Source organism: Clupea harengus, chromosome 3, assembly GCF_900700415.2.
Source record: "Clupea harengus chromosome 3, Ch_v2.0.2, whole genome shotgun sequence".
Taxonomy (NCBI): Eukaryota; Metazoa; Chordata; class Actinopteri; order Clupeiformes; family Clupeidae; genus Clupea; species Clupea harengus.
This window is the reverse complement of record NC_045154.1, coordinates 22,915,967-22,934,295: the sequence shown is the minus strand read 5'-3', so window position 1 is coordinate 22,934,295 and position 18,329 is coordinate 22,915,967. Positions and strand designations below refer to the sequence as shown.

At 42.3% G+C, this 18,329-nt stretch overlaps 1 protein-coding gene across 2 annotated transcripts in view; it reads left to right on the top strand.

The window, feature by feature from the left end:
* Positions 1-18,329, top strand: part of celsr1b (cadherin EGF LAG seven-pass G-type receptor 1b) — a 49,915-nt gene that overhangs the window by 8,436 nt on the left and 23,150 nt on the right. For both annotated transcript variants that reach the window (XM_031565030.1, XM_031565028.1), the window contains exons 2-5: positions 7,537-8,181; positions 9,996-10,218; positions 11,264-11,379; positions 12,647-12,735. In XM_031565030.1, the coding sequence (XP_031420890.1) occupies positions 7,537-8,181; positions 9,996-10,218; positions 11,264-11,379; positions 12,647-12,735 (1,073 nt within the window). The remainder of the gene's footprint in view (positions 1-7,536; positions 8,182-9,995; positions 10,219-11,263; positions 11,380-12,646; positions 12,736-18,329) is intronic.

Sequence of the window (18,329 nt, the reverse complement as noted above, 5' to 3'; positions counted from 1 at the left end):
CAGGGTTCGGTTGCAGCCTTTGTTCTGACTGAGTTACCCATTAGTCCTCAGCTAAGCTGCCCTCCCTCTGAATGGCTGCTTTTAATTTTCCCATGAAAAAGGCCAGTTGCCATGGGATACCAAAAATAGTCGGTATAAAGAAAGCACGACCGTTACATTGAGCTGTTTTGACTGAGATCACTCACAAAAGCTAAGAGAGGCATCTGCCTCACCTCTGAATTCTTGGTGAGCTCAAACTTGAGAACCACAAGGGCATTCTGGGTCATTGAAATGTTGTGGGTCTAAATTGAGAATTCCTTGTCCTTTGTAGCGGAGGAACAACCAGAGAATATTCAGCTGAAGGAAGAGGTGTCCCTGTGAATGAAAACCCATGCTTGCCATTCCGGCGAAGCTGTAGAAAACAATGAATAGCTATGTACTTCAATTAAATAGCTTGTAACCATGTGGGTCAGTACGTAGTACTGCAGAACAGCATGTAAGCCTTTATTCAGGGATGTAACTGTTGCACACAGATGAGCCTGCAGGCTAACTACTGTGAACAGCTAATTGTGGAGTTCTGGCAAAAGTTTGCTTTGTTGCTCTGTTGACAGTACTGTTGAATTTAGACTGGCATCATCATTCTTTGAACATTAATTGATTAAATTAGTTGTCCAGCTTTTCATTGCAACTCTCTTGGACTCAAGACTTTGAATAGTTGTGCTGGGATGTGTACATGATCTCAGATATTTCAGGAACCCCTTGAAAGATTTTGGCAGGTCCAGATATTTCAGAGAAGAAGAAGAAGAACACATTTTGGAAATGGGTATCTCTAAACAGTCTTTACTCAACACATTGTATGGGGAGTTACATAATTTCAAGCCTAGAACTTCTCACTGTGTGTGTTGGCTATTGGGTGTTAAAGCAGCAATAAGGAGTTCCAAAACTAACAAGCTAACTACCTAAAAGGGATGCAAAAACCTTGCCAACACCACCAACAGCCCAGTTGTCACTGATAGAGCTCTTGCCAACACACTAACTGGTGTCTTTTGGCAGCATAGCTGGCAATGTCATGCTGTGAAAGCTTTTCTTCCATTATTGCAGGGTATTCCAGCCCGGTACACAGAACTACATAGGGCATATCCTGGATGGCTAATGGGAAAGACACAGGTGTTTATCTGTCGTTCACATGACCATATGCTATCAAAATGAATTTGAGGATGGTACCAAAACTAGTTAATATTCATGTGGGACAATCAAGCCACTGACAATGACAGACTCTAGTTTCTCGTCATCTACTTGGTGTGTCAAAAACAGAAGAACTAGAGCACATTCAGTAATACTACTGTGGCTCACCAAAATGCAGCACATCAATAATCAAAAACTTCCGTGTCACCACGATTTCATAGGCGTTTCTAAAGCATAGGTCAACACTTTCACCTTTACCAGACTCCTCTTCACCTCACCTGCAATTGCTCCTAGTTTAGATAGATATTTTATGTGCCACAGACTCTCCTCAGACTTTCCCTTTCAACCCCTCAGGAGTTCACTTTTCAGCAAGAGTCATAAACTTTATCCCCACGGTAGCCAAATATCCACCCCCATGCTGTTCACTTCCACCAACACCCCTCATTTTTACACACATCAAAGCTGGCGTCAACTCGCGGGCATGACGTGTTTGAAGCCATACAGGCATCTCTCTCTGCAGCAGCCCCTTCTTTCCTCTTTATCTCTTCCCACACACCCCTCGCCTCCCAACTTTACTCTGGCTGATTGCACTCATCGCCTTGTCAGTGACAAACAACCAAAAAGTGCATTCCTAAACGCCCTTTAGGTATTGGACATTGTCATTTTAATGGTGTAATGTTGGCACTTTTATGGGTCTTTCATTAACCTTCTGTGGGTGCACCTTACCACATTCCATAGTCCAGGGCTGGTTGCCTTAATGGGACTTAGGAAGGAATGTGGCTGGTGTTGAAAACACATGTCAAGGAAAGGCAAGGAAAATGGAGTCAAAGCAGATTTGTAGCCAACAGGTAATTATTACAGATTCTCAGAAGCACATGATTTAGAGTTTCTTCTTTGTTGTACTTGGTTGTATGCGTTGTCCTCTGGTTAGTGTACATTTACAAGACATTAACATCTAACCAAGTAGGGATTATGTATCAAAGTTAACAGACAACCACATTGATGGAAATGTCTTGTATTGAAGCAGTATACAATTTTGACCAAAATTTCAAAACAGACTTGCTGATACTTATACGGCATTAAGATAAACCACAATGCTATTATTGTTCCGGGATTGTTGATTTGCCTGTTATTATCATTTGGCAACAGACAGGAAGATGACTGTTATAGCATTTGAGATGACAGTGAATCCAAATGGAACTGGTTCCTGTAACTGACATGTAGCTCGCTAATAAGATCAAAAAGAAAACAGAGCCTCTTTTGATGCGAACTGCCATTCATAAGGAAACATAAAAGTTGGCATTACGGAAAGCTTTTGGCTAAAAAGTGTTCTCGGAGATAAAAGTGTTTATCATGAAAAGAAGTATTTTTGTGGTTCACCAAAAAGACACATATTTGTCAACTGTTCAATCCTGGCCTTTTTTCAGTTGGTAATGTACTTTAAAGATCCAAAGGACTAAAGTACTTTTTTTTTTTTATCAAGGTGCGGAAGATTCTTTTTTTCCTACACTTTTCAATGGCACCCATGCCTCCCTCTGATAAATGGTCATATCTAAGTCATCTCATCTTTTGATAATGAGTGGCACATTGAATGGATTGTGTTTTTTGTACATTACAGTAAATACACAGCTTTTTTGAGAAAAAAAATCTTCTATTTGACTATGCGAAGGAATCTTCTGTTGCTCATACCTTGAAAGAAGTTCCTCCATTAGTTGCTGGCTGTCATGCACACAGAGCTGCACTCGCTGGCCCCTCAGTCTCCAAGCGTTACTCATTGTGTGATGGAGGGGAGTTGGCCCAGGTCCACCTCTTATTTAGGTCACCAAAGCAGCCATGCTGTCATTCAGACCTCTTTCAGATCTTTGCCCAAAGTGCTGGAGCTTAACCCTCACCCTAGATGCCTGTCTGATATGCCAGCTAGTTTCCAGGATGCATTTAATGTCTGTCTTCCTGTTTTACAGTAATATATTACACACCAGACATTTTAGGTGTGACTTTCTAGTCAGGACTCAGTTCTAATTTTTCAATGCATCTGCGCTCTACCTTTTGTCTCCACAGTCCACAGTCTCCACAGTGCCTGTATGTGAGGCACATTTACTACTTGAGGTGGCCTTTATTAACTGATCTACTGTAAATTGATGTGCTTTCAGTAGAGGATGTCAGAACCAAGTCACACATTAATGACTGCCGATCTGGGATAATCACTGGAAATGAAGACTTTAACTTCATTAAATCGCAGAGGAGGTTAGCTATTACATACAGTACATATCTAAAAGATGACAGTGAAAGAGGTCGCTTTGTGGTGCTTCAGCAACGGAATGGAAATTAAACATCTGTTGACCTTCAAGAGTGTGTCAGCCCGTTTCAGAGGTTGATCTGACTAACTGAGGAAAAGTTTGGGATGTCACTCTTACATATATATTCACGAACAGTGACACTGCGGCCTTTCATAGTAAATATTACCCATGGACGAACATCCTTTATAATCCAAATGTTGTTAAAGTATCCTCACTACTAGAAATAATCCTAAATGTTATCAGCCTGGTTGTTTGTTTATGGGTGTCTGCTGATAACAGTAGACCTATTCTTTCCTCCATCCCCAAAAGAGGACATGGGCACATAGGGATGCTGTCTTGCTTTTGTAAATATGGAACAGGGTGTTCAGAGAAAGAGGCGTAATGGAGTTTATTGTCTCTTAATTGCTTTTTTGGACACTGTTTGGAATGTGGCAACAATCTCTGTCTTAATTGGTGTCTACTGACTCCCTGATATGTTTTTGTTTTTAATTTATTCTGGACCATCTGTGTTCAAGGCAACATTTACAAAAACACCTCCACAAAATCTGTGCCAGGAATTGGAACTTGTAATTTTACATTTCTTCCTTTAGACTTAAGTGATGGGACTGTTTGTGCTCCTAAGGTCAGCATGCTATATGAGCTTGACTATTCTTCTGATACCCATTTGCATTGGCCCAGTTTTTCTGCCAAATAGTAATGTATGAAGCAAACGGATTTGCAAGACGGAGCGTGTGTAATGAAAGTACAGGATTTGCATGATTTAGCAGAGGATGTAACGTTTATGTTTTGGGTACAGAAGGATCACATTAAGTGTAAGTGGGTCATATGTGACCAGTCATATGAAATGTCCAGCAGTTGCTAGTGTCCAGTAAGAGATTATATTCGGGAACAGGGCACCACAGGAATACACCAGATCGCCATTAAACAATTCAAACTTGAAAGCAGCAATAAGGAGTTCTGTTAAAAAAAACTAGCAAGCTAACTACCTAAAAGGCATGCAAAATCCTTGGCCAACACCACCAACAGCCCAGTTGACACTGATAGAAGCCTGCCAACACACTAACTGGTGTCTTTTGGCAGTATAGCTAGCAATGCAATGCTGTGAAAGCTTTTCTTCCATTTTTGCCAAGTGTTCCAGCCAGGAAATTACATAGTGCATATCCTGGATGGCTAGTGGGAAAGACACAGGTGTTTATCTGTCCTTCACATGACCATATACTTTTTTTTAATTAATTTGAGGATGGTACCAAAACTAGTTGCCTGTAAAACCATACCTCAAAAAGTGTCAAATTGTTGCATAGTGTTACTTTAAATGCAGTTACAGACTCTACCGAACAGTTTACTCCTCCATAATAATAAGTTAATTCTCATTCCTTTGTGTTGCAACCATAAATATTTTGAAGACTGTGACTGGAGGGCTTCCCAAATACACAGTGATTAAAAGCACCGATTAGGTTAATTGAGCACTATACACTTGTGGATAATGTCTGATCACACAGATAAGTCCTTCAGTTGAAAAAAGCCAAAAAAAACCTCTTAAGCCTTATTCAGGCTTTATAGCCTCTCTCTCTCTTGAGGGGGAGTATGTTAGTGAAAGTGAGGCATGAGATGTTGCCAGTGCAATAGGCAAAAATCCAGACTCCTTAGAAGGCCCTTTTTGGGGATTAATATTTCTTTATCAGCGTCTTACATCTTTAGATCCGAGATCGTTTTGCCCTGCCAAAATAAACAAGGACATGTCCCAGATATGTCTGGCTGCCTTTGATTCACCATTTGTTTGCTGGCATTCTGTTGTCAGGAGATTTTATTTGAGACAAAGCAGAGCAGCGTTTGAATTTAGAAAGGGTATAAGACTGTCAGAAAAGTGCTGTAAGGCGTATTTTATAATAGGTCTTATACTGTGTGGAATGATGATAGCATCAGATGGGACGCGTAAGTTGAATGTTCACTTTCAAAATTGGACTGTATCAAATGGACATAAATGATTTACACATTTGTTGAACTTGAAGATGGACCTTTCCATTTTTTTATGTTAAACATACTCCACTGAAGTAGTTAATAGAGAGTAGTAAGCTGAGAGAAGTGAGTAGAGTAGAGAGAAGTGGTTAGTTGTAGTCTAACAAAGAAACACGTGAGTCTTTCTGTCATTATAATGGCAAAATGAAAGCGGCAAAAGTTTTTCTAGTTTTCCATCTAACCTTTGGAAAAAGACAGGATCGGGAACTCTCAGGTGAGGAAATGACCGGGAATTTTCTGGGCAAGGGCAAAGAATTTCCTGCTGGTTGGCTGGAGTGAGATAAGAGGTGGAACGTAGTAAGGAAAACAAGGTGACAAAAATTCTGTCCTAAATGCTATTGTCTAATGCCTGTTAGTCCAATGAGACATGTATGTGTACATACAGACATTCTTTTCTGGATCTCCAGATCAGTCATACCTGTGAAAAGCGGTTATTATTGCCTACCCTATGTTAAAACTAATTATAACCAGCATGTGGTGATGTGGATGTTTAGGTATAGGAGTAAAATAATCACAATAATACACATGTATTACAAATAATTAGGTTAGTAATATTGATTTTTGTCAAGACACATTGTTTGTCTGTTCTCATTAGCCATTCTGCTATTCAAGACACAAGGGCTTTTATTTCTTGACGACCAGCTGTTACTGTATTTCCATTGTGTGTGTGTGTGTGTGTGTGTGTGTGTGTGTGTCTCTCTCTCTCTCTCTGTGTGTGTGTGTGTACAGTAAGTGATAAGCCGTGTTTATGGCTGTCTTAATCAGAGGGTGGGTCTTGTTGTGTCTACCACTCCATGTCTGTCTAGATTGACAGTATGTGAGAAGACAGTGTAACAGAGTGGAAACACGACCTCTTTGTGTGGTAATTATAAGACACTGCGTTCACATGACGGAGGCTCCCAGGCCACTGGATTGACAGGAGGGAGAGAGAGAGGCATACACAGGACTTAACAATGCCCACACAATACAGGGACAATGGACCAGACCTGCTGTGACCCACTAGGCAGATGTACTATTCTACCCTGCAGCCTTCATTACGGGGGCTTGCTATGTCTTTAACTGCTGGAGAGGAATGGAGAAAGAATGTCAGAGATTGGTTCAATAATGGAAGGGTGAATATTGTTCGGTGGAAGGACAGACATAGATTTTATTCTGGGAAAAGGGAATGTGAATGACTTTTTCTTCAGGCTGTCGTCTTATACTGATTCAATACATGTTTTTCATTGCCAAAATCATTGAAAATCATTGAAAAAAAATAGCGAGGGGAGGAAATATCAAGCTAAATCTGGGACTGCACCAAGTCAGTGACAGTATCTGATGAAGGTCAAACATTATGAAATGTGATGTCTGTGAGATTATTTTCATAAAATTGGGGTTAGGCCTCGATACATTGGCATGCTGTCCCGGTAAATCTGAGAAGAATGCAGTCTACAGGAAGCTAGTCAAGCATTAAGCAAACTGTCTGTCATTGTTAGCTTCATGCCAGCAAAGACATGAAGGGCTCACTGTTTGAAAAACAACTTGCTATGACTTTGATCATGAAAACATGTTTAGGCAGAAATGGCCTGCATTTGACTCAGGTGATAGGGTGCATTTGACCTTTGGTATAATTTGCATGCCTGCAGCCTACTTGTCACCCCCGTTCCTGCTTCTATCTGCAACATTCTGTCAGAGAGTGGACATACACCAGGAGTTGGCTGGGAATCAGGATTTAGTGGATGTTTGAACAAAACAATTGAACCAAACCTGAGGTTTTTTTTTAGTGCATTATTATTATAAGTAATGACATGATTCCAGCAATTAGAGAAACAAGGCAAGTGAATTGCATCTGCAGCTAATAGAGTGTAGTGATATCTGAAGTTGCCAGGAAGGGTATTTCAGGGAGGTACTCCAGGAAGCTAGAGAAAGAGACCTCATCTCTACATCCTTATATCTGTCAAAACATGTTCTCCGGCTGTTCTCCACTGTTCTCCGGCTGTTCTCCGGCTGTTCTGTGGTTCGGTAAAGTGAAGAATCAGCGAATGTTTTACCATGCTCTTCTCTTCTCTCATTCCTACAGATGGCATCCACAGTGTCGATGCCCTCTGCATGTTGCGCGTCACCATCATCACGGATGCCATGCTGACCAGCAGCATCACCGTGCGTCTGGAGAACATGTCCCAGGAGCGCTTCCTCTCCCCGCTGCTGTCGCTCTTCGCCCGCGGTGTCGCCACCGTCCTCTCCACGGGCCCCGACGGCGTTTTCATCTTCAACGTCCAGAACGACACAGACATCGCACACGGCGTCATCCTGAACGTCACCTTCTCGGCGCTGATGCCTGGCGGCGGCGGCCCCGGCCGTTACTTCCCGTCTGAGGAGCTGCAGGAGCGCGTCTACCTGAACCGCACGCAGCTGCAGCACCTGTCCGGTCAGCGCGTGCTACCCTTCGACGACAACGTGTGCCTGCGCGAGCCCTGCCAGAACTACATGAAGTGCGTGGCCGTGCTACGCTTCGACAGCTCGGCGCCCTTCATCTCGTCCGACACCGTGCTCTTCAGGCCCATCCACCCCGTGGCGGGCCTGCGTTGCCGCTGCCCCGACGGCTTCACGGGTGACTACTGCGAGACAGAGATTGACCTCTGCTACTCGGGCCCGTGCCAGAACAACGGCCGCTGCATCAGCCGCGAGGGGGGCTACACGTGCGAGTGCCAGCCATACTTTACAGGTGAGGACGCATGAATGCTAGCGGACTTTTAGCAAATAATTACAGGCATTGCATGATATTACTTCTAAATGATAGGAATCTGCCCAGCTGACCAAATCTTAAAACACTTTCAGAGGAATAAACCTCAAACATTACCTCCAGGCCATCTCTGTACATACTCCATATGCAGGATGGTCACAGAAGCGGCCACTAAATAAGAATCCATTATGCCTTATACCTTTGAATCAGGCATTACACTACGGAAAGAGAACAGCATCGGTGTTCGTAGTTTTCACCTCTAAGGCTTCCCAAATTAATCCTTTTAATTCTCTGGATTTACTTGCTGGCATGTTAGTCATTGTTAGATCTGACCTGCTGTGCCAATTTAACCATGTTCACCTTGTAGAGTTTTGGCAGTTTGAATATGTTGTTATTTTAGCAAAATGGAAACTATCCAGAGAACCACCTTTTGATGGTTAGTGGCTCTGAATAGGCAGCACTTTATGAATAAAACTTCATTTAGCGTATTATTCTTGCAAGACAGGCTGTGTTTGCCTTGGACCCATCACAGTGACCCTCAGCTGTATTTTCATAACCTATTCAGTGTTGCTGATCTACTTAATCTTGATAAGAGGCAAGACAAATGCAGTCAGAGGGTTGTCAGAGAGATGAGGTAAATAGAGTGTGGATGATGCATGAGCTGTGTGTCTGGACACATACTGTGCATTTGCGGTCAGAGAGATGACAAAGAAGAGTTATGACTTGTTCTCAAAGCCTTATGTCCAGTCATGTTCAGTCTCTTTCCAAACACACACACACACACATTAACACTAACACACACACACACACACACACACACACACACACACACACACACACACACACACACACACACACACACACACACACACACACACACATACACAGACATACACACACACACACACTAACACACCCACCTACAAATTACTGCATGCAGCACCAAAAAAGACAATATCCCTCCCCCACACAGCTGGTTATCCTTACTGGAAACACAGTTTTATCACTGCTCCATCCTGGTTACACACATTACATTAAAAAAGGAGGACCACGAAGACTTTTAAAATGCACTGAAGTGTAGTAACCTCAAGCAGCATGAGTGATGTCATCTGCGCTGTTATCACATCGCAGCCTACTCCAGAGCTGTCATCAGGGTATCACCCTTTTGGAGCTCGCATGCTAATCGCCTGGTGAACCATAACAGGTGTCTTCATAGACCACCAGGACTGCCTGCAGTTAGTCTATTGTCCCCTTGCTATTGCTCTCTGAGCCGCTTGACTTAACTTAAGCTGGTGGGGGTCGTTCAGCATCACTGGCCACAGGGCCAACTGCGCTCTCCGTATGGGACGCGCTGGTTTAGGGAGCAGGGGAGGTGAGTGTTTGATGTTTGTGTAGGGGGAGAGGGGTGAGGTGGTGACGGAAATAATGGGATCTATGGGGATGATGAACTTTCGAGAGCATTCACAAAACTGTCAAACAGGTGTTGGATTTAGTAGCGAAAGGTGTTGGAGAGAGAGATCTCGGCGTTTCATTACATCTGTCAAAACATGTTCGGTGGCTTCTCTTGGCAGGGTGAAATTTCGCATTTTAGGTCATTTATGGGTGTCTCGTAAATAATGGTGATATAATCCAGTCTTTAGTGTCAAAGAGTGTCAGTTTCTCACCTCCTTTCTCACTCCTTCATTACCTTCACTCTTTCTCTCCTATCCTCTCATCACATTCTCCATTCAGAGTTGACAGGTTGAGGTGGTGTGACTGATTTTATTTATTTTTGAATCCTTCTCTCTTGTCTCCAGGTGAGCACTGTGAGGTGAACGCCCGCTCAGGCCGCTGCGTGCCCGGCGTGTGCAAGAACGGCGGCCGCTGTGTGGACCTGCTGGTGGGCGGCTTCATGTGCCAGTGCCCCGACGGCGAGTATGAGAAGCCCTACTGCGAGATGACCACCCGCAATTTCCCCGGCCAATCCTTTATCACCTTCCGGGGCCTGAAGCAGCGCTTCCACTTCACCGTGTCTCTCATGTGAGTCTCCCCCCACCTGCCTTCACAGTTTTCACTTCACCGTGTCTCTCATGTGAGTCTCTCTCCCCACCTGCCTTCACAGTTTTCACTTCACCCAGTCGTCTTATCTGCTGAACCTCTCACTAAAAATGACGTGCCAAGATCCTGCGCCTTGATAAAGACTTTGATTTGGGATAGTTGTGGTCATAGATAGATGATAGATAGTGAGCTGCGGGCTTAGTCGGGATTGCAGGACGTGTCGAGGCAGATGAACTGCCTCCGGAATCGGTTGACTCATCTCACATAGTCAGAGGCTTGTCTGAGTAATGCCTCAATACTTCAGTTAGGATAGGTAAGTCAGGTATAGTTCTATGTAATTCATCAGATACGGTACATGTTTTTGGCAAAGCTCTTTATATAATTTGTTAAATACAAATTATCCTCTCTTTTCGAAATTCTACATACATTTCACGTTCCACATACATTTTACAGTGCAGCACAGTATACACATATACAGTACATATATAACCCACTGTAGCAGACATATGTTCTGACTGAATGTGTGCTACAGTGGGCCATTCATCTGTAAGTCACTTTGGATGAAAGTGCCTGTTGAATGTAAAAACTTAAGTGATCAAATGTGTGCAAGCAAATCCTCATTGGGCCTCTGGGGCAAACATCAAAACAGGAAGTCGCATGTGGCGCGGGAGCACAGTCGGTATTTGGCTTTGTCGGCCGTGGTTTCCTGTGGATGAACCCCTGGACCATATGCAGACTGACACCTCTCTCAAACTCCACCGTGTCCTCGCCACAGGGCTGACCGAGGAGGAGCCCGCTGCCAAACATCAGCGCGCGCTCATTTCCCCGTTTCACTCAATAATCCGTTCCGATCCTCTCTCTTTCATCCTGCCATTCTGTTCATCCGCAGCGTCTGCTCCCATCACTTCCCTTTCTCTCCCTCTGGTCTCTCTGTTCGTTCCATCTGCATAGATGCCCACCGCATTCCTTTGGTTTCCATAGAGGGGTGTTAAACTGGAGAATCACGCTTGACCTTTTGCGTCCACAGGTTTGCCACTCGTGAGAGGAATGCCCTGCTGCTGTACAATGGGAGGTTCAACGAGAAGCATGACTTCATCGCCCTGGAGATCTCTGAGGAGCAGATCCAGCTGACATTTTCTGCCGGTGAGGGGGGCCAGTTCATGTAACTGACTACAGGAATACGCTTCACGCACTTAACAATGGGCCCAGGGTTATCTTTGTTACTGTGTCTGTCTGTAAATGTGCAGCAAGGTTGAGGGACATGCCCTTGTACTCCACTGGCGAGGAAAGCAGAGTAGAGACAGTATTATGCATTTAGGCATTGATAGTGGGTACGAGGGGGGGTTGGGGGTGATGACTGAATAGCAGATTTGAATGGGGAGATGTGCTGGCAGAGGAAGCAGCTGGCCAAAGAGCAGAAAAACACACTTCCTTTATCTACCTGTCCCCTTGTTGTTGTAACCTTCCCTCTCTCCCTGACCCTGGGCTACGGCCCAAACAGCGCACCAGCGATGCTGTTCTTTAGGGCTGACAGGAATCTTTTCCGGAGGAAAAGCGACTTGGACCACTTTTCCCCCTGAGAGGGGGGGCTGTTTGTGGTTGAGTGGCTGCTGTTCCATGATGCACTTGTAAAAAGTCCCTGTCCAGGCCAGGTGGAACAGACAAGCATTGTTATCACTTATTACTATTACCAATCTATTTGATATCCTGTCCTAAATACATGTTGTTCAGTGTTTATTCCAGTGATGTTTTACAGTTCAAAGTTCAAAGTGGGAGCACAGTAGAAAAATATCCCATTTTTAAAGTTGATTCCATTGTTTTGTCAGTTCACTCATAAATCAAGGGCCGCAACCGTTTTAAATCACTCAACAGTGTATGTTTGAGACGCAGAAAAAGCACATGGAGCAAAGAGAGCGTTTTAGGCACCGACAGGAGAAATCCTTGTTCCACCGAGAGGAATCCCATTGTCTGTGGAAGAGAGGAATTTTAATAAAAAAAAGTAGATAATGGCTTCACCCACACAGGTCAAAGGTCAACCGCCCATCTCATAGATAATTGTTGGGTAGGACGCAAACAGGCGGTGAGATTGCTGCCTGTGTGTCAGAGCTCAGAGGGTCCTCTCACTCAGAGGTATCATCCTCCTCAGACGATCATTAACCTCAATAACGAGTTGTGTCTACTCTGCTGGAAGACTGCCACATAATAAAGTACTCCTTGTTTACGGCCAAAAGGTATTGTTGTTCCTCATTTGTAAGAACTGGTCAAAGCCCTGAAGTGTTTTTTTAAATAATGTTTTTTTTTGTCTTTTTCTTAGATTTTCTGTCATGACTTATCCATGTCCATTCAGGAAGGCAAATATAAAAAGAAAATGTATATATTTTGATTATTATATTTTTATCTTTTTTTTTAGGAGAGACTAAAACAACAGTGTCTCCATTTGTTCCTGGAGGGGTCAGTGATGGCCAATGGCATGTTGTCCAGCTGCACTACTACAACAAGGTACAGAACCATTACGATGGTCAATCACTAATACAACATACAGAACCATAACAATACTCAATCACTACTACAACAAGATACAGAACCATAACAATACTCAATCACTACTACAACAAGATACAGAACCATAACAATACTCAATCACTAATACAACAAGGTACAGAACCATAATGATAGTCTATCACTACTACAACAAGGTACAGAACCATAATGATAGTCTATCACTACTACAACAAGGTACAGAACCATAATGATAGTCAATCACTACTACAACAAGGTACAGAACCATAATGATAGTCTATCACTACTACAACAAGGTACAGAACCATAATGATACTCAATCACTAATACAACAAGGTACAGAACCATAACAATACTCAATCACTACTACAACAAGGTACAGAACCATAATGATAGTCTATCACTACTACAACAAGGTACAGAACCATAATGATAGTCTATCACTACTACAACAAGGTACAGAACCATAATGATAGTCAATCACTACTACAACAAGGTACAGAACCATAATGATAGTCTATCACTACTACAACAAGGTACAGAACCATAATGATAGTCTATCACTACTACAACAAGGTACAGAACCATAATGATAGTCTATCACTACTACAACAAGGTACAGAACCATAATGATAGTCTATCACTACTACAACAAGGCACAGAACCATGACGATAGTCAATCATTCGAGAGTCCATGTTTCTTTGTTAGTTAGGCAGTTCATCTGTTAACAGGCGGTGTGTCAATTCATGGTAAGACAATACAGATCCATCATAAAGTCAGATTTGTCAAACATGTTTGCCTAGAAGAGGTAATTATACTCTGATAAGAAGGATCTGGGAGTCTCATAATTAAAGGATTTTGCAAGGTCAAATGATTTTGACAAACAGCTGTTACTCACACTAGTTTCACTACGATGAGGATTTTTTTGGCTTTGATTCTGATGCTTCTTTGATAGGAAATATGTACCTTTTTAAATAAGCAGACTGTGTCACCTTTCATGACTTCAGGGAATGCATTTCTCCTGACACAAGCATCCATTTGTATGCCCTGATGATACATGTTATGAAAAGTCAAACAAAGACAAAACTAGTTTCAGCTTACTTGTAGCCTTAGGGTACACTGGCTGTTTATTGTATCTTTGATGTGCTCTTGTTGTACAATGTTATTGTTATATTTAACAAAATACGCCTCCGTAGCATTTTCCATGGGAAGATTTATTGCTGACATTAAATATAGGTTGTTTACTTCATGTAAGCACCCTATGTTCTCTGAAAGAGATTTTAAAAAAGTGCAAGTCAGGTCAGTTTTATTACTACGTTACTTTACTCAGTCAAGTAGATTCATGGTTTAATTACGTGAATATGTGTGAAGAGTGAGCCTGGAGGAGAACAAAGGGCCAGTGACAGATATATGAGAGCAGGCCTCCTCATAACGTATCCAGAGAGACACACAAACTGCCCCTACAAGCATTTGTTATTGTGAGCACTGAAGTCATCATTGGCTTTTAATGCGTCAGTGGGGATCTAACAAGGCCGTACAGGGATTGGGGGTCAGGGGTCAATCAATGGGGACACTCAAGCAGCCCTCCCTTTCCCCACCCCCTAGGTCACCATGGGAACAGACATTCTGATCCCCGTTGTTTGGGTCGCTATAGCTTCCTTTCTTGTGTCCTTGATCGGGGCTTTCATGCAGGACAGTGTCAGATACTTGAAATTCCTGTTGTGGTCCAGTGTTTAAACTCTTCTTTTTGGGTGTGTGTGAAAACAATGTTGTTTTGGCTTCTTGGGGAAAACAGGAAGAGGAAAAAGCTTTCCTAGTGGGGCTTTTGAAGAGAATGAGTTGAAAGGATTTTTTGCAGTCCCTTCAGAAGATACATCCATCCTCTCTGGGTGACAGTGTGTGGTTACAAAACGTAATGTTTTGCATGACATCTTTACAGGAAGCTCCACAAGTGTGTGAGCTATTGTCAAGTGTTTATATGCAATATGTGTGCCTACATGGAGATGTAACAAAATCCATGTTAGTATTGCAGAATTGGAACAGGCTTGTATTTTTAATCAGAAGTAATCAGAAAGCATCAAGACCAAAAACAATCTTCTTGAGTAAATGAATCTGGATACGACAGGTTGTTGGCTTGCCCTGACATGTATTCCTCTAAACGTGCATTCTTTATGTTCCGATATAAAACCCTTTTAAATGGCAAAAATAGTCAGCGCGGTCAAGTTGAAATCATAAGAAGTGCTAAATGCTCGGCTGTCCTTCTGTTGAGCCCCATTGTCAATTTAAAGCGCCGAAGCTCCTCCCTCAGCTGCCAAGTTCATATTCAGATCCTTGAGAGACAGACAATAGTCAGCACCCCCTGTGGCGCTAATCTTTGAGCACAATGAGCCGTTTGGAGGGTCTCTCAGGGTGCCAGACGGCACACATCTATTTAGTCACACTTAGCCACATGTGCACATGTCCATGGACTTTCTTTAGGCAAAGATTCCCTGAAAATGTAGGCCCTTCTCTAATTTGGCTCTACACAATTTAATCACGATAAGGCATACGCTAAGGCACTGAATTAAAATAAATAAATAATGGATGTCCAATTTTCACAAAGGTTTAGGTGTTCATCATGTGACATCCCCACATCATGGTGCAGTGTAAAAAGACTCTGACTCCATATTAGTTTAGTGTGGATTTTAAATCTTTGAACTTAACATATGTGCAGATTAATGAAAATATGAGTGATCAGGCTTAAAGAGGTTCATAGAGGATATGTAGATTTTGTTTTGGAGGTTGTAAGAAAAGCCTCTCCATCTTAACTTCCCACTTTTCTCTATCTGTCCCTCTCTCCTTTATCTCTATCTGTCTCTCCTTTATCTCTTTTCTACATGGTCACAGCCGAGCTGGTCTGAGACTTGTTGACCTGTTCTGGAGTATGTATGTCAAATCTAGTACCACTGTTTAAATGGTTCTGTTTTGTTTGAAAGTCTCTTCACAGTAGTGATATAGGTCATTCACACACACTGATGTGCAGCTGTTGCCAATGGTCTGGCTGAGCTGTGTTAACCTTAACTTGACCCTAGCAACCTAACACAAACAATCTGGTTGGTATGTCTGCAACTCCAAACTAACCTTGAAAGTGTGCTTTCCTTCAGCTTCTTGGAAGTAATCAGGAAGTAATATACATTTTTTAAAACAAGCTTTACAAAGGCCCAGGAATACCACATGTATAAAATTAGATTTCAAGGAAACATAGAGAGCTTGTGTTTGAAACAACTTTTGGCCATATTTAGATTTTATTGTTATTAATTTATCATTTTCTGTGGTAAATGATAATTGATGGCTTAACCTTCAGTGAATTTTGACATTATAAAATAGAAACATTTCCCTTCAATTATCCGATCATGAAGATGTTTACAGCTTCCTGGTCAAGCAAGGTCCCATTTTGACAATACACATGGGAAGTGTTTTCCTCTCTCTATTCCAATAAAATGACATAAAATGGCCTCTGGAAGAGGATTTATGGTAATGTTTTGTGAATGCGGGGAAAGGGAAGGAGAACTCCTTGTCTACTACCACTGTTAAGAAACGTTAAAATAGCTTGCAGGTGCAGGTGTCTTGTTATTGTCAGTATCTAACAGTGTGTTGAAGGCATTAAGTTACACGGAACACTACAGACGTCCAAAGGGACTTAGATTTGGACAATTAATTGTGCTTCAGAATTTGGCACGGAAGAATGCAGAATCACAAAGGCATGGCAGCGGAAGGTCGAAGGCTGCTCAAGAGGCTCTTATTGTACGTTTTTTGGAGGGTTTTGAGTTTCGGCTGATTACAGCAGCTGAAATGACTACACACTGATCCTGTATCAGTTTTCCTGTTGACATGTTTCCTCCTCTGATACGTGTAGTTGAAGCAGCATCAGAGCAGAGGAGTCCTGCGGTGAATGGGCAGTCGGCCCTCTACAACCCAAAGGCTGTCCCTAACAAGACCCCGGGGAGGTGTTTTGTGATAGCTGAGAAGGGCTTGATGCCCAGCTGCTATTAGATTGAAAAGACTGAGATGCTTTCAGATTTTGGTCGTTGCAATTAAGCTTATCTGACAGTAATGTCTAATTGCTACCCTTTTATTACATTTTAAACACTTCAAAGCACAGTTGCCAAGTCTGTGTTTAGAAAGATGAAATGCATGCCATATATGTTTAATTTACTCCTTATACTTTTTCAGCTTGTATGTATGTCCCTCCATAAAAGAAAACGTGGCTATCCTACAGGGGACTTAAACTTTATTCACCCACCCCACAAAATCGCAGAGCCTTGATAAATACATCAGTTAGCTTTAGAAATGTGCACCGCTGAGATGTGTGCCCTGTACAATGGATCACAAGGGTTATATCTTGTATGTGTCCCAGAGCTATTTGTTATCTGAGACGACCTTGAGCCCATTCATTCTAGCCCTCCAAGTACACACACAGGGCAAAACATGGATGAGGTAACCGGACTACTCCATGATGTGATAGCGAGAGAGGCGTGACAGCTTCTTCGGCCTTTTCTGTCAGAACCCCTTCAAAAGATTAAGTCTTTGGCATATAGCATAGCTTTGAAAATGCATCTCAACATCCTAGGGGCACATGATTTTGAAAGTTAAACCCATGTACTGTATAGATTACACGTGATTCAATAGATCACAGGTGCACAGAGGGGTCTATTGTGGAGAAGCGGGATGCTGTAGGAGATCAGGGTGTGTGCGTTTCACAGCCTGTGTGCTCTTTCTGCAAATTAGATAATTACACACTTGCTACGGTCTCTGAACTAGACAGGGTGTCTCTTAGGCCGCTGTGAATGTAGAGATGTCAGATTGTGTTTAGCAACAGAACATTCTATTGCTTCCCTTAGTGTAGAACCATGGTCGTCATTTTGAAGGACACTGGTAGTATTTAGCGTTTATTATTTATGGTACATTTTTCACCCCAGTCATATCTGTCACTCATACTTGAGTCATAACTGTCACTCATACTTGAGTCATAACTGTCACTCATACTTGAGTCATAACTGTCACTCATACTTGAGTCATATCTGTTACTCATACTTAAAGCCAGTGGCCATGCAGGGTATTTACCGCTTACAGTGATCTCTTCTTTAAGAATCAATATTATTTGTGTTAAACACATATGTCCTATCACTGCTGTTGTTGAGGCACATTTCGAAGGATCAGGAAGAGTATAAATATAAAAACACTGCTCAACACAAAAATGCCAAAATACTTATCCAGGTTACTGTTCAAATCAACACATGGATTAGCATTTTAGACATGTGTTTCTTTTATCTTCCCCTTGTTTTTTTTGCTCTGAAGACAAACTAACATTTCATCACTCTTGCATATTTTGTGTATTCTTGCATTTTTTCACGCACCCTGCTTAAACTGAACACATTCTTAGTTGAAATGGTCAGCAGTACTGTATACAAAGTAATATATTGCATGATGGAGTGGACTGCAACATGTTTGGTGATGTCATTGACCATTCTTTTTCATGTGCAACTTTAAAATGGGTATACTGTCAGACACATGGGACAACATATGCACCATT